This window comes from Vidua macroura, chromosome 16, assembly GCF_024509145.1.
Source record: "Vidua macroura isolate BioBank_ID:100142 chromosome 16, ASM2450914v1, whole genome shotgun sequence".
NCBI lineage: Eukaryota > Metazoa > Chordata > Aves > Passeriformes > Viduidae > Vidua > Vidua macroura.
The window spans coordinates 11,091,198-11,104,468 of NC_071586.1; the positions used below are offsets into that span (position 1 = coordinate 11,091,198).

The 13,271-nt window shown below is 42.0% G+C and overlaps 1 protein-coding gene across 2 annotated transcripts in view; it reads right to left on the reverse strand.

Annotated features, from left to right (window-relative positions):
- PRKAR1B (protein kinase cAMP-dependent type I regulatory subunit beta) overlaps positions 1–13,271 on the reverse strand; it is a 92,907-nt gene that overhangs the window by 69,721 nt on the left and 9,915 nt on the right. For both annotated transcript variants that reach the window (XM_053992298.1, XM_053992297.1), the window contains exons 3-4: positions 11,138–11,308; positions 7,246–7,337 (exon numbers count right to left, since the gene is read on the reverse strand). In XM_053992298.1, the coding sequence (XP_053848273.1) occupies positions 7,246–7,337; positions 11,138–11,308 (263 nt within the window). The remainder of the gene's footprint in view (positions 1–7,245; positions 7,338–11,137; positions 11,309–13,271) is intronic.

Below are 13,271 nucleotides of genomic sequence, written 5' to 3' on the forward strand. Positions count from 1 at the left end.
TTCAGAATGGGTGACATACTGCCCATATGTAAACCAGTGCTTTATGCAGAATTAAAAATAACCCCCATTAGGCATGGCGCCGCCAGTATTTGTGATGAAGAATATAAACTGTCTAACAAAACACGGAGGGTGAATCACAACCCCTAAAAAGCTACGAACTGACAGTATTTGTTTCTTGAGATAAAAATATCCATAAATACCAAATGTGTGTGCTTTTAGTTTTGTTTAAGAGAGTAGCTTACCTACCAGGCCAAATCCTGACATCACAAAAAGTACAGTCTGCTGACGCTGTCAGGCTGCTGTAAGGGGTTTGATACCAAAGCAGATACAATCTCTGGGTGACTGCTGAGAGCACAACTTTGCATAACTAATTTAAAGACTGCTGCCTGCAGGCACCACAGTGGTAATTAAAGACAATAATTCTTGGACAAATGAGATGGATGTACTGGAAAATAAAGTCAGTGCTAAATTCACAGCTAATCCTTCAATGGAGAATTGGATCGTTTATTTTCCAAATGGCTGGGCAACTCTACCTGGTTTCATTTCCATCTCTGCTGCCAGATGATTCTTGTCTCCAAAATCTGTAATTTTTTCTAGCTTAAGTAGTATTCCTCATTGGCAAGCTCCAATTCAGCAAGACTGAGTGTGCTTCCATTTAAATACATGAATAGTTCCTTTGACATCCACAGCCAGCCAATGGAACAACTCACAATTAAACAACACACTTTTAAACACCATGAGGAATCAAGGCCATAAACAAGGCACAAAAGGCACAAAGAAAAGCTGGACTGCAAGGCAGTTTACCTGGAAAATAGCTTGGTGTTACCCAAGGAAGAAAAGCTTTGTTTAGTGTGCCTTGTTAAATCTGAGTTTCCTCTTTTTGGTTGTTTACAACTAGAATTCACAGGACAGGCTAATCATCCAGTACCACTGATGATCAGGAAAAAAGTCTCCCACACAGTGAGGAGATTTGCTCCAGTTTCTTCAGTACCAGACCTGTTACACCTGCATAACATTTCTTGCATAGTCACACCTCCTCTGTCCCCCGGCCACCACTGTCTGCTGGCAAGATCCAGCACAGGTGGGCATTCACACCTTTACAAACCCTCATGGGATGCATCTGCACAACACTGGGATCATGCTGCATCTCCTCTCTCTTCTGCTACCCCCAAAAAGGAGGGTGAAGGATCCCATCCAACTCTGGCCACTAAAAAAATCCTAATGTAGCTCAAGGAAGCCACGTCATGGATCAACAAAGCCCTTTGGCCCCCAGTGCCATGACTCGCTGTGCAATCTCTATCTCATCTCTTATTCTTTCTTTTCACCTCTCATCTTCCCAGTGGTTTAGCTCAAGATCTTGGGCATTCTTGGCAAGGCTTATTTAAGAGGTATCCACACATCTATTTCCATCCTTAGCTTTGTCCAGTGACTAGTATGGAAATTAAGGTGCAGTTTTGCCAGCACTTAGTTTGATTTGGGCCCCTGCTGCTGCCATAAGGGGAGATCCTGCCCTGCCCACTCCATCCTTCCCCTTGCCAAAGCATTCTGGTGGCCAGGCACAGGGTGAAAGGAAAGGACCTGCTCTGACTGAAAATAACCCTGCAGGGGAGGATTTTCAGAGAGCTGCTCTGGCTCACCTGGCCATGAGAGCAACAGGAACTTGCAGCCAAGGTCTGGCACTCACTGTTACTTCATCCTTTGGTACCAGCTCAGAATTCAGCTTAAATCAATGGTGAAACCATACCCTGAGTTTTCTACCTAAGGTGGAATTTTTCTTGCACTGTTCTGCACACTGTAGGCATATACAAAGCACAGGCAGAAGCTAAATCTGCGTTTGTTTTTTGACAAAAGACTTAAGTTACAAATGCAAGGCAAACACAGGATGTGTAAGGAATATGTCATAGCTGTGGCATCCTGTTTCTAAAATATCTTGCTCCTGAATGGTGCCGTCTTAGGTTTCTTCCACATGTATGAGGCTTTCCAGCTGGCCTGCAGCCAGTGCTTTAATAAAACATGGTATTATGCAGAAGTGAATAAAGCTGATGGCAATAATAATGTCCTTGAAATTCACTAATCACCAGAGGTTTCAAGAAGATTTCAATATGAGATCAACAGGAGAACAACTAAAATTCACTTGTTAGCTATGGAAGGCCACTTTTCTCATGATAAATTATGCCTGTACTGAAGGAAACCCCAAGTCATTAGTGACCCAGATGAAAAGGGTGTTTTCTGAATTTGAAAAGAATACCTTGCTGCAAAGGAGCTGCAAGCACTTCAAAAAACTTTAGGATGTAAAATGATTACAAATTGAAGAAATAGTCTGAGAAAATCTATACACTGAAAGTAAAGACAAAACAGCTAAGAATATTAGGGGAGAGGTGACCAACAGCATAAATACATGGTGAAGATTCATGGCCAAAGTAGCACTTTTTCAGGAAAGAAGCCACTGATTATAGTGATCACATCCTAAATAGGACTCAAAAATATCCCATTGCTGTGAAAAATTTAAAGAAACAGGCAAGACATGGAGCAACTGGGGAGAGGAAAGAATAACCAAAAATGGTAAGTAGGCTGAGGAACCTGGTCTGCAAAGTGCCAATGTTCATCTGTACGTCTTGGTCCCAACAAGCACAGGGATTAAAAAATGCTCTTTATCCTCCCACCTTTGCCATGCAGGGAACACACAAGAGTAAATACAACACTGTGTACTGCTGAAATAAATACAGAGTCTTCAAGTTCATTTCTTGGTACTTTTTTGTGTCTTTATAAGAGCTCAACATTTTAGTAAAATACCATTTTGTGCCTCTTGCTTTCAAAGCTGCTTCACACCATTATACTGTTCAAAGGAACCAATTTATTAATAACATGAGTAATAAAATACACAAAAATATTCTGAAAGCTGTTTCAAGCTTTACAGCTGCCTGTACATTAGTAACAAATGCTTCCAAAGATTGCATTAGCTAAACGTTAATCTTTACTCCTTGATGAACGAGTTTGACATAGCATTTGCACACAGATATGGTGAACATTTAACCTTTCCACTTCTTTATGTGGTCAGGAGGCCACCAAGCTTCTGCACAGGGACTGACAGATGTGGCTCAGCAGAGCAGACTGGCACTGGTGACATCCTGGAAGCAGGAATGACACTCCTGCTGCTCTCAGCCCTGCTCTCTCCCCTACTGGTTATTTCAGTTATATTTCCTCCTCCTCCTTGGCAATCATCAACTTTGGGTCCAACCTCCATTCCCACAGCAGCTCACCTCTGAACTTCCCCACTGCCCCCCTCTCAGTGGCTGCCCCTGTCCAGTAGAGACACAACATCCTGCCAATGACATGATGAAAAGTTACTTTTTATTTTTATCCACAGTAAAAAAATGAATAATTTCTTCCCCTTGATTCCTTCTTGATTCAATGTCAGGAAAGAGCCAAGTGGGTGTGCTTGTATTCCAGCATTACGTGATGAACCATGAAAAATCTTCATAGCTACACTGCTGGGTTAGAAGAGACTAATCAGAAGAGGTCAGAAAAAGGTCACTCAGACTGGCCCCTTGTCACCAATTTTGACTTTATACACCATTTCACAACTAGGAGGCCTTGGAGGATGTTAATCTGCTGGATATCCAGGAGTGGGAGAGGAAATAGAGCGCTGCCAAGTTATGGGTGCAATTCTATCTGTGCATAGAATGAAATCCTTCAGTGGCTGCAGAGGCAGAGCAGCAGGGCAGTGGCACAGCACTGGCCTCACCAGCCTCACCCACATGCAAAACTCCCAGGCAGCACTGGCCAAAAGAAGGGGGGAAGTTGGTGCAAACCCTAAATCATCTTCAGAGCGGGTCTGAATCGTGAGATCGCCTTAGAACCAGAAGGGATACGATCAGCAAGGAAATTCCCCTCGAGACAAACCACGCATTCCCGGTTATTCAAATAAGAACAGCAGCTCCTCGCAACTAAAACCACATTCCTACTTCAGAGTGGGCATTTTGCCACTGGCTTTGAGAGATCCAGGACCTTACTGCAGAGTTTAACCAAGTCCCATGAGAAAACAGTGGACTGCCACGTCAGTTTGCAGAGCTGCACTGTTCTCAGCAACGTTAGCAACTCAAACATCTTGGCAAAAGCTGCTGATAACTAGCTCTGCTGCTTTTGGTACTGTTGCAGTTACATTTCCCTTTCATTGCACTTTTCAGTATAATTTTACACCAGAGACTCTGTGTGTGTAGGACATAGATGGCAGCCCCGTTTGAAGCATGGCACAGGGAAAGATGTACTCTAAAATATGACTTGAAGAAAAGTATTTCCAACACCAGTGCAAAAAGATACTTGTTTGCCTTAACTTCAGCATGATTTCTCATGCAACCAACCCTTCATATGGAATATCTGACACAGAGATAATATGCTACACTGTGCCTTTATAAATAAGGGTTTAAGTTTCACAGTTGCCCAGCAGCAAGTGCAACACAAGTCAGAGCAAGCTAACAGAAATATCTTTTTGAAGAAAGAAAAAATGTAAGAGTCATCCATTGTAAATGAGAAATTGCTAGTCAATCCTTCCCCCACCTGAACACCTCCTACATTTTGGTCAAACATTAAATTAGATAAAACAATTATAATATCTTCAGTGTAGAAAGCACTGAGGAAAACAAGCATAAGCCAATAAACACCACCACTGCAGCACAGAAAACAAAATAACCTTACCCAGCTTTCCACCATTCCAAGAGCCTAAATGAAGTAATTCACCACTTACTTCACTGAACTACATATTTACATTAAGAAGATGCAGACTGGAAGTGATGGCAATGGTATGCTCTGACTTGCTGACTTCTCCACACTTGACAAATGCAACCAGACAGGGGTAAGAGCATGATGTCAATTTATTCCTTCATTTCAACCTTGTCTGCAGAGCAGAATATGCATCCTTCTGTGAGCTCCTTTTCTTTTTCCTGATGTCAGCTATAGCCTGCTGTGCTCATCACGAGGCTCAAACGAGGCCTCTGGACACATCCCTGAGCAGGGAAAGGGTCTGTACCTGACCATGCTCCAGTGCACAACCCAGGAGCTTCTGAATCTTTTGACAGCAAAGGCAGAACACACCTGGCCAAGCCATAGTTTGCAAAAGCAGAGTCCACAATGCACCTGCAGCACGCACATGGGAGCCTGTGCAGGTCTCTTCATGCCTACCACATATCCATGACAGGACAGAGGAAAATGGGACACAGGGAACAGATAGGAGAGACCATGATCATGATGTGCAATCAGCACAGTGTAAGACAAAACACTTGTCCTTCAGATTTTGTCTCTCACCCTCTTTTGATAACAACTTACTGAAATGTCCTTTTTTCCAGCCCTAAAACTATCCTTTCAGTGTCTGTCACATCAGCATGCTGACAGCATAATCAGGATTTACAGCAGTTCTGTACAAGAATTCTCCTCTGTGGGTGAAAAAGCTAGAAGAAATGTGCAAACTTCATCCTCTTCTAATTACTCCAGAAATCTGCATGTTAATATGACATCATTAAGATTGCAAAGTAATTAAACTGTGTAAACATCTGCAAGAGGGAGCAAAATTTGCACTCTTGGAACGTGCTTTGAGTGCAAGCATTTGAGTAGCCCCACTGAGGGACTGTGCTGCTGATGTTCTGCCAGAATGAAAACCACCAGTGTAGAGAAAGTTTTTGTCTTTTCTAACCATGGAAGCACAGAAAAGTGGGGTTGGTGAGGAGTTCCTGACCTCACTGAGCCTCATCTGCTGCAAGGCAGGGCTGATCTTGTCATTCCTGGCAGACCACAGTCTAATCTGTCCTCATGGCCTCAAGTGGTGGAGACTCCACAACCTACCCAAGCAAGCAGAGACCTCTTCTTGGATCTCACTTGACTCTCTCCCACTGCACTTTAAAATTGTTTTTCTTTACCCTCTGCCCCACAGAGCAGTTTATCACTCATATAGCATTATTCACATGCAGTTATAAGCTATTACTGTATCCCTCTGTCCCAACTTTTATTCTGCAGGCCAAGTAATCCCATTCTTCCCTCAGAAGTGATGTTATCTAGGTCTGTGATCATTCCCACCACTGCTCCAGAAATTTCCTCCGTTTTTCCTTGAAGTGCAGTGCCTAAGCTGGACACTGTGTTCCAGCTGAAATCTCTCCAACACTGGGACATCTTGCATGTTCTGTTCAGTTACCCCAGAAAAACATTAGTATTTTCAAAAAAAAGCTTGACATTAGTGACTATTCAGACCATGAGTCACAGTAAGTCCTCCATAGCTTTTCAAGGAGCTACCAAAACTGCAAAACTGTCTTATAGCCATAAAGGTGTTTTTCCTGCCTAAGGAATACTTCTCTGCACTTGGCTCAATGTCAATCCATCCTGCTTTTACCAGAACATGCCTTCAACCTGTCAGCCTAATTCTGAATGCTGCCCTTGTCTCCCAGTGTTTTAGCTGCCCTTCCCATCTTCATGTCAGCTAAAAATTCAACACTCATAGCCTGTCCCACTGAGGCTACTAATGACAATAATGGTGAAAAGCAGAACAACCCCTTCAATATACCTTTCCACTGGAATACCTGCTATTTGGTATAATTCCATCAGTGTTGCACAGACTCCACACGGTTTCACTGAAGACACACTTCCCTGGTTTTTCTTTATGAAACCATCATAAACATTAATGTCAAAAACATTACTGGAAGTTGAGCTATTTGGCCTCCTTTGTGCCTCCCCAGCTGTACAGCTTGCTATCAGTTCTGGAAAGACATTTTAATGTCTTTAAAAGTCACACTGGCTGTTACTGAACTCCTTGGTCTCCTTCAGGTGCTTATACATAATTTGTTTGCTCCAGTTTTTCCAAGAGCAAAACAATTTACCTGTCATTCCCTTTTATCTCTTTACAGACATTATGCTTTTTCTTTCCCACTCATTCAGCACTTGACCTGTCTTGCCTGAGTTTCAGAAGTAATGACAAATGCTTCTGAGATTGCTTTAGCTAATCAAGTAATCTAGAATAAAGTTTATCAAGCCCATCTGTTCTGAAAATATTAAATATGCCTGAATACACTCTAACCTGTTCTTGTCCTTTTTTACCTTGAGATTTTACCCTCTGTCATAATACCATGAACATGTTTGAGGGTGCATCTAGTGTGACTCAAGTGCATCCGTGAGAGCTGTTCTGGACCCTGAGATGAAATTTAATCTAATTTCTTGTCCTCACACCAAGTTATGAGTTCCCTTGAATCATAAAGCCCCTCATACCTTCGTTCATTGTCATCAAGATGAGCAAAGAGCACGTTCTTGGAGATGGCCTTGGCCAGAGCAGTCATAGTTTTATAGTCCTTTGGAATAACCTGTAGAGAAAAGAATGAAAGGTAATTACAAGACTGATTGTATTTCCTCGCAAATCATGAAATCTACAGAAAAATTCCACTATTCAAGAAAATGGATGTAATTTGATTTCAGGCACTGAGACATGATTAGGCTATAATATAAAGCCACTAAGAAAGTAATAAATTACAGTTTTGATAATGTGAGGATAAGAAGTTTTGTTCTCAAAATGACACTCAGGAAATATAAATTCAGGAATGACTGGGGAGAAGGATATCCATGAAATACTGTAATTAAGAGGTACTGGCAGCTGTGTAGTCTCCTTTCAAATATCTTGGACTGAGGAAAATGTATTTTATGTTCCACTTCCCTCCAACCCATATCAGAAGCAGCCTACTTTTAAAACTGTGAAAATAGCAACATTTCTTTAGGAAAAAGGTGAAAATGTATGATTACTTCATATTTTTCAGTATTGCCTGTGGTATAAGGAACCAAGCTCCTGATAGGCCCACTTGAGTCAAAATCCTGTGCCTTGGCTTCATGGCAAACAAGCAGAATTTCCATTTGAGATTGAAGAGGTCTTTATTTGTTAACTAGAGAGATGTCAAAAGTCCTGTTGTGCATGAATTTGCTTAAAATAAAAGTTGAAATTCAGGTGTATTTCCACTTTGGAAAGCTAAGCTTTCCATTTTGGTAACCATTTAGGTAAGATATCAGAAGATAATGTATCTCTCTATTTATCAAGTATCTTCTTCTACCAGTCAGAGACTCCAAGATTAGGAGAGACACAAGTAATTTGTAACAAGACTATGACTGTCAAAGATATCCATTGTGTTTGATAATGTGATTTTCCATAATAGTTTAATTATAACAGGACAGAATCAAGCATAGCAGAAGTTTTAAGTATTAAATAAACCTTACTGCAATCTGAAAATTAAAATCTATTTGTCAGTCTCAATTACTGCACAGTAAAGGTCTGATGAGGGGCATTTAGCTCTCACATTTTCTTATGATAGAAGTAGTGTATCTGTCTGTTTGAGTTACTACCCGTGTTGATGTGCAAGTACTTCCCTTCCCTATTCCTGGAAAGGCAGGAACTACCCATCCAACCAAAAGAAGGATGTCTCAAAGGGTAAAAGTGATGTAGAACTAGTTCCCACAAAGAATTATCAAGATTTATTTCACAGGAAAATGCTGCACTGTGAATATCTAAAGTTAAACTGGCTTCAGACCTCTCTTGTATTGACTGCTGCAGCCATCAGATTACCCAAATTAAGTCTAGAGAAGTATACATGTACTGCATGCTTGTATCAGAGTGAAACCTGATCTAATTGATCTAAAAGCTTACATTTCTCAGTGTTAAATTCAGCCAGCATCTTTTTCTTGGTTTTTACCCTAATAGAGGAACACTGGATTGAATTGCAGGCCTGAACCCTTGCTCTATTAAGAATACACCAGCTCAGCTTACTGCTGATGAGCCAAAGGGTAAATAATCAGATCACTAAGACACTCAACTCCAGCCTTTCTGACTGATTATGAAATAGCACTGACTAGCTTTTCTCAGTGTAAATTTGCAGCAGTGAAAGCCACAGGGTTTTGTGGGTTTGTTGGGGCAGGGACACAGAAAACAGAGGAGAGATTCTCTAGGTGTGACCAGGCATCTGACCAAAGTCAACTGCTGGTAAGAATCACTTGGACATTTCTTACATCACTCTTCCAAATAATCACTGAATGTCCTCTTCAAGCTGATAACCCTCTTTAGAGCAAGATTCCTGTTCTGTTAGTTGTTAACTGTGTTGTCAGATGTGTTGACAAATATTGCTTTCTCTAGTTCAAGGATGAACTAACCCTCCACAGAGATCTTCCCCGGAATGAAGCCATGCCATGTGCTTGCTCAAATCACAGAGCTAAATCTCTTTTGATTTTCTCTCCTGGGACATAACTCATTTCACTGCCTCTAGCACTACTCATGCTATAGCTCACCCCTTCAAGGGATCCTTCAAACTGGCTTATAACCCAGATGTGCTTCTATCCAACACCTGAATTCAAGCCAGCAGTTCTTCCTGACTACTATCTAAAATTCCATCTGTTTGCAATAGTCTAACACAACCTTTGCCTTGCTTTTTACTCTTTTAAATTTGTTCCATAATTTGTCCTTTCAGTGCCACCTTTTATTTCTGTGTTCTAGAAATCTGTCACAAACACATATCCATGGGTTTCACCATGGGATTTGTTTGCTTATGGCAGAAGACAAAGCACTGACACAAATCCTCCCAGTGCTAGTTCTGTATTCCTTCCAGCATCTGTAGCTGTACAAGAAACTGTCCCCTAAATTATTGTTATTTAAGATCAGTCAGTTCCTAGGAAATTAAAATCACAACAGGGATAGTCACAGAACACACAGAATATTATCTGTATTGCTGCTTCTGGTTCTTGCCTACTCATACTACTGTCAGGGCTCACTGATATCACTGTTGAGAAATGAAGAAAACAAAGTTTACTTCAGGTTCCATTATAAACATAAAAGAATTACTCAGGGGGGTGGGAAGGGATGTTTCCTTTGATTTTCAGAAGAGTCAGATGGAACCCATAATAAGCAGAAACAAATGGGATCTTTTTTAGTTTTTTAGGGGATATTGCAAAATGGACAGAAGGAAAAGTGTTTTAAAGTGGCTTCTGAAGTATCACACAAGTTTTTTAACAGTGCAGGGCATTCATTAATGGCTTGACCACAGTGCTGTTAAAATTTACCACACACTTGCAAACATTATTTAACTGCCACAAGAATACTCTTACACACTTGTTTTTAGGATGAATGGCTCTCCTAATTCTTTTTTTCTTGGGACAGAAATCCCCAGAGCATCCAGTGAACTTGTATCATAAGCAGATGACAAAAGTGCATCTGACTGCAAAGGCAAAAAGCATTCTGCCAAAAAACAGTGACTGACAAAATGCATTCCCATAAAGAAAAAGCTCTTTGAGTTAAAGCTACTCCAGGCGTGCACAAAAGCACATTAGTAGCATCTGTCAACTTTATGAAATACATTTTCAGCCAGGCTCCCTAAACAAACATGACATATGCTATTGTAATGTCTCTCATCCAATAATCTTTGAAAGATTTAGCCAGTGTCAAAAAAATGCAGAGTTATTAAGAGATATCAAAGATAGCTAGATATTTTTGTGGAAAAAGGCAGTTAAAAAGAGGGAAGCTCAAAATAAAGCTCCTAGTGAAGAAATTATCTAATTTGGGATTGGCATTTCTTCAAAGACAGTGGTCACACAACATCACCCAAATATGGTCAAGAGACTTCCAAAATTCAGTGGATTAAGTGCTACCTAGACAACATGGGAACCATGTGCCTGAGCAGTCTAGGAAACCTAGAGTAAAGAAAACTTGAGGCTGATCTGACTTTTGGAAACAAACAAACAACAACAACAACAACAACAACAAAAAAAAAAAAAAAAAAAAAAAAAAAAAACAAAAAACAGGAAATGTAGCAATAGAAAAGCTGTCTTCTGATCATGAGAGGTTCTGATCAAACTCAGAAGATGCTGAAGCCAGTGATTATCAAGAAAATGGCTGAGAATTACTGACCCTGTTAGATGAGCAGCACATCTCAAAAAGGAAGGAACAGTGATGCTGAAATCCCATTGATGGGGAAAGTCCTCAGTCAAGGAGACAGAAAAAGACCTTGAGTGTGAAGATGGTCAGGCCCTGCTCATGCCAGCACGAGGACTGGCCCAGGAGCCCAAATTAGGGACAAAACATGAATCACTCAATTGTCTTGTAGATCTCAGAGGCAGAGAGATGGTGCCAGGTTACCTTTCTGACGTAGGAAACAGCATCTTCCTCAGTGTACACCTCTGCACTGACGCCCCCCCTCCTGCGCCGCGCCTTCACCACCGGGTTGGGGGGCGGAGGGGAAATCTCGTCGTCGTGAGAATCTGACTGGGAGCTGGATTTCTGCCGGGCCAGGATTTGCTTGCATTCTTCCTGCAAGGCAAAAAGAGACAATGAAACAGCTCTCACTCGTGGATTTAGTCAATTCGCCCTTCTTTTATGGCTATCAGCAACCCTTTCACGTCTATGTTTGGGTGACTGTTGGTTCACACTGCTGAAAAAAAATTACAGATTTAATGAGAATAGCATTAACTGCAACGTGTGCACAGACATCTGACCTGTTCAGCTCTTTCTTACACATCATGGCAACCAATGTATATAAAGTGCAGGCACATCTTTGCAGCTACTCCTTGTTGAGAAAGCAAAACTTCTTTGGCTTAGCCTCCATCATCTCAACTGGCTTGTACATGTCGTTGTCTCTAGTACAGAAAGCGTGTCAGAAGTCACACATTGATATATTAGATAGGTTTCTTCATCTTGCTCTGCTTTGCAAGCTTACTATCACCACAAACAACAAAGATGCTCCCTACTCCATAATTTCTGCCATACAACTGATTTATAATCAATGGGACTCCATCCAAGCAAATAAGATCCAAGGTAGGCTCCAGAGGACTATGAAGGATGGTGGCTGGCCTAGCACCAGCTGGCCAATAGGGAGGTTATTCTCCAAATTTCATGCTTGTGGAACAGAGAATAACATAGGAAAGGGAATCCCTGAAGAGAGAGTAATAAGAGCAGAAAACAGTACAGAAAACCTTCAAGAAAGGAGGTCAGAGTTGCAAGATTGTCAATTCATACACTGAATTTGACTTCCAAAGGATAGAGACAAACCAGATTACCCATAATTATAGTATTTTCCCAGAGCCCCATGTTCTATTCCTCAGCTTCCTGGGACTCAAGGGAAAGCATAAAGGAGTAAAATTCCCTTTGCATCATCCATGTCTGTCAGTCAAAGGAACAGGGGCTGCCTGCTCAGACCCAGCCCTCCTCCTCACCCCCTGGCACAGCCACAGCACACTCACTGCCCCTGCTGCTTCCCCAGAGCCTTTGGGGCTGGCTCATCCCAGTCTCCACTGATCCTGCCTAAAGGCAGGGGAGAACAGGGGATGGGGTGGACCATATGTTCTGTTCCCTGGTGCAGGAAACCAGAGGGCATGAGCAGGGGGAACACAGGCACTGTAAGGAGGCAAGCTGGCTGCTGCAGCAGTAGCCCAGTGTTTCATCTGCTGTCACCTCCTCTGCGTAGGCAAACCCCAGAGCCTGGTAGCCCCAGTGCCATGCTGGGGGATGTACACGTAGCCATCACCCCATGATTCCCCCAACAAACCCAGGATTTTTCAGAGAACTCAGCTCAGCAGCATTGCAGGCTACCCAAAAGAAAACACAGCAATGCTGAGCTCCTTGCACACCCCATAAACCAACATTCCTCCCACAGGGATGCCAGGACCTGGCCTCTGTCCTACAGGAAATTTCCAGTGAGACTTTCCATTCAGAGCTAGGATGGGAGTGAGTGGAGGAGGGAGCATCTGGGAGCACCAGCACGAGTGGCAGATCACCAACATCACCAGCTGGTCCCACTGACAGAGGAAGTGACTTATCCACAGCTCATCAGGTATGGCACCAGAAAAGGGCAGTACAGAAAACTGGCACAAGCTCACAACTTTCAAGCTTGCAAGAAAAATGTACGATTCATATATGTTTTGCCATTGGTGTTTACATCAAATCCATCATGCCACCTGTCTTTTCTGGTTTTATTCCAGTCAATTCCTGCACCATCACTGACACTGCCCCTCTCTGACACCAGTTTTGATGCACTATTGCTACTTGAAATAAATAACTGAACAGTATTTCCCATGCTGCATGACTCAAAGTAACAAGTCACACATTCTTGTTTTGAAGAAGGCATTACTAAAATATTTAGGGGACAAGATCAGAGATAAAATGTAGAGGGCTGGCTGAAGATCAGACTTTTCAAGATCTTGACCTGCCTCAAAAAGTGCCAAGTTCTTTCTGAGATCATTTGGGGTTTAAATTTGGCTTACAACCCCAAAACTCC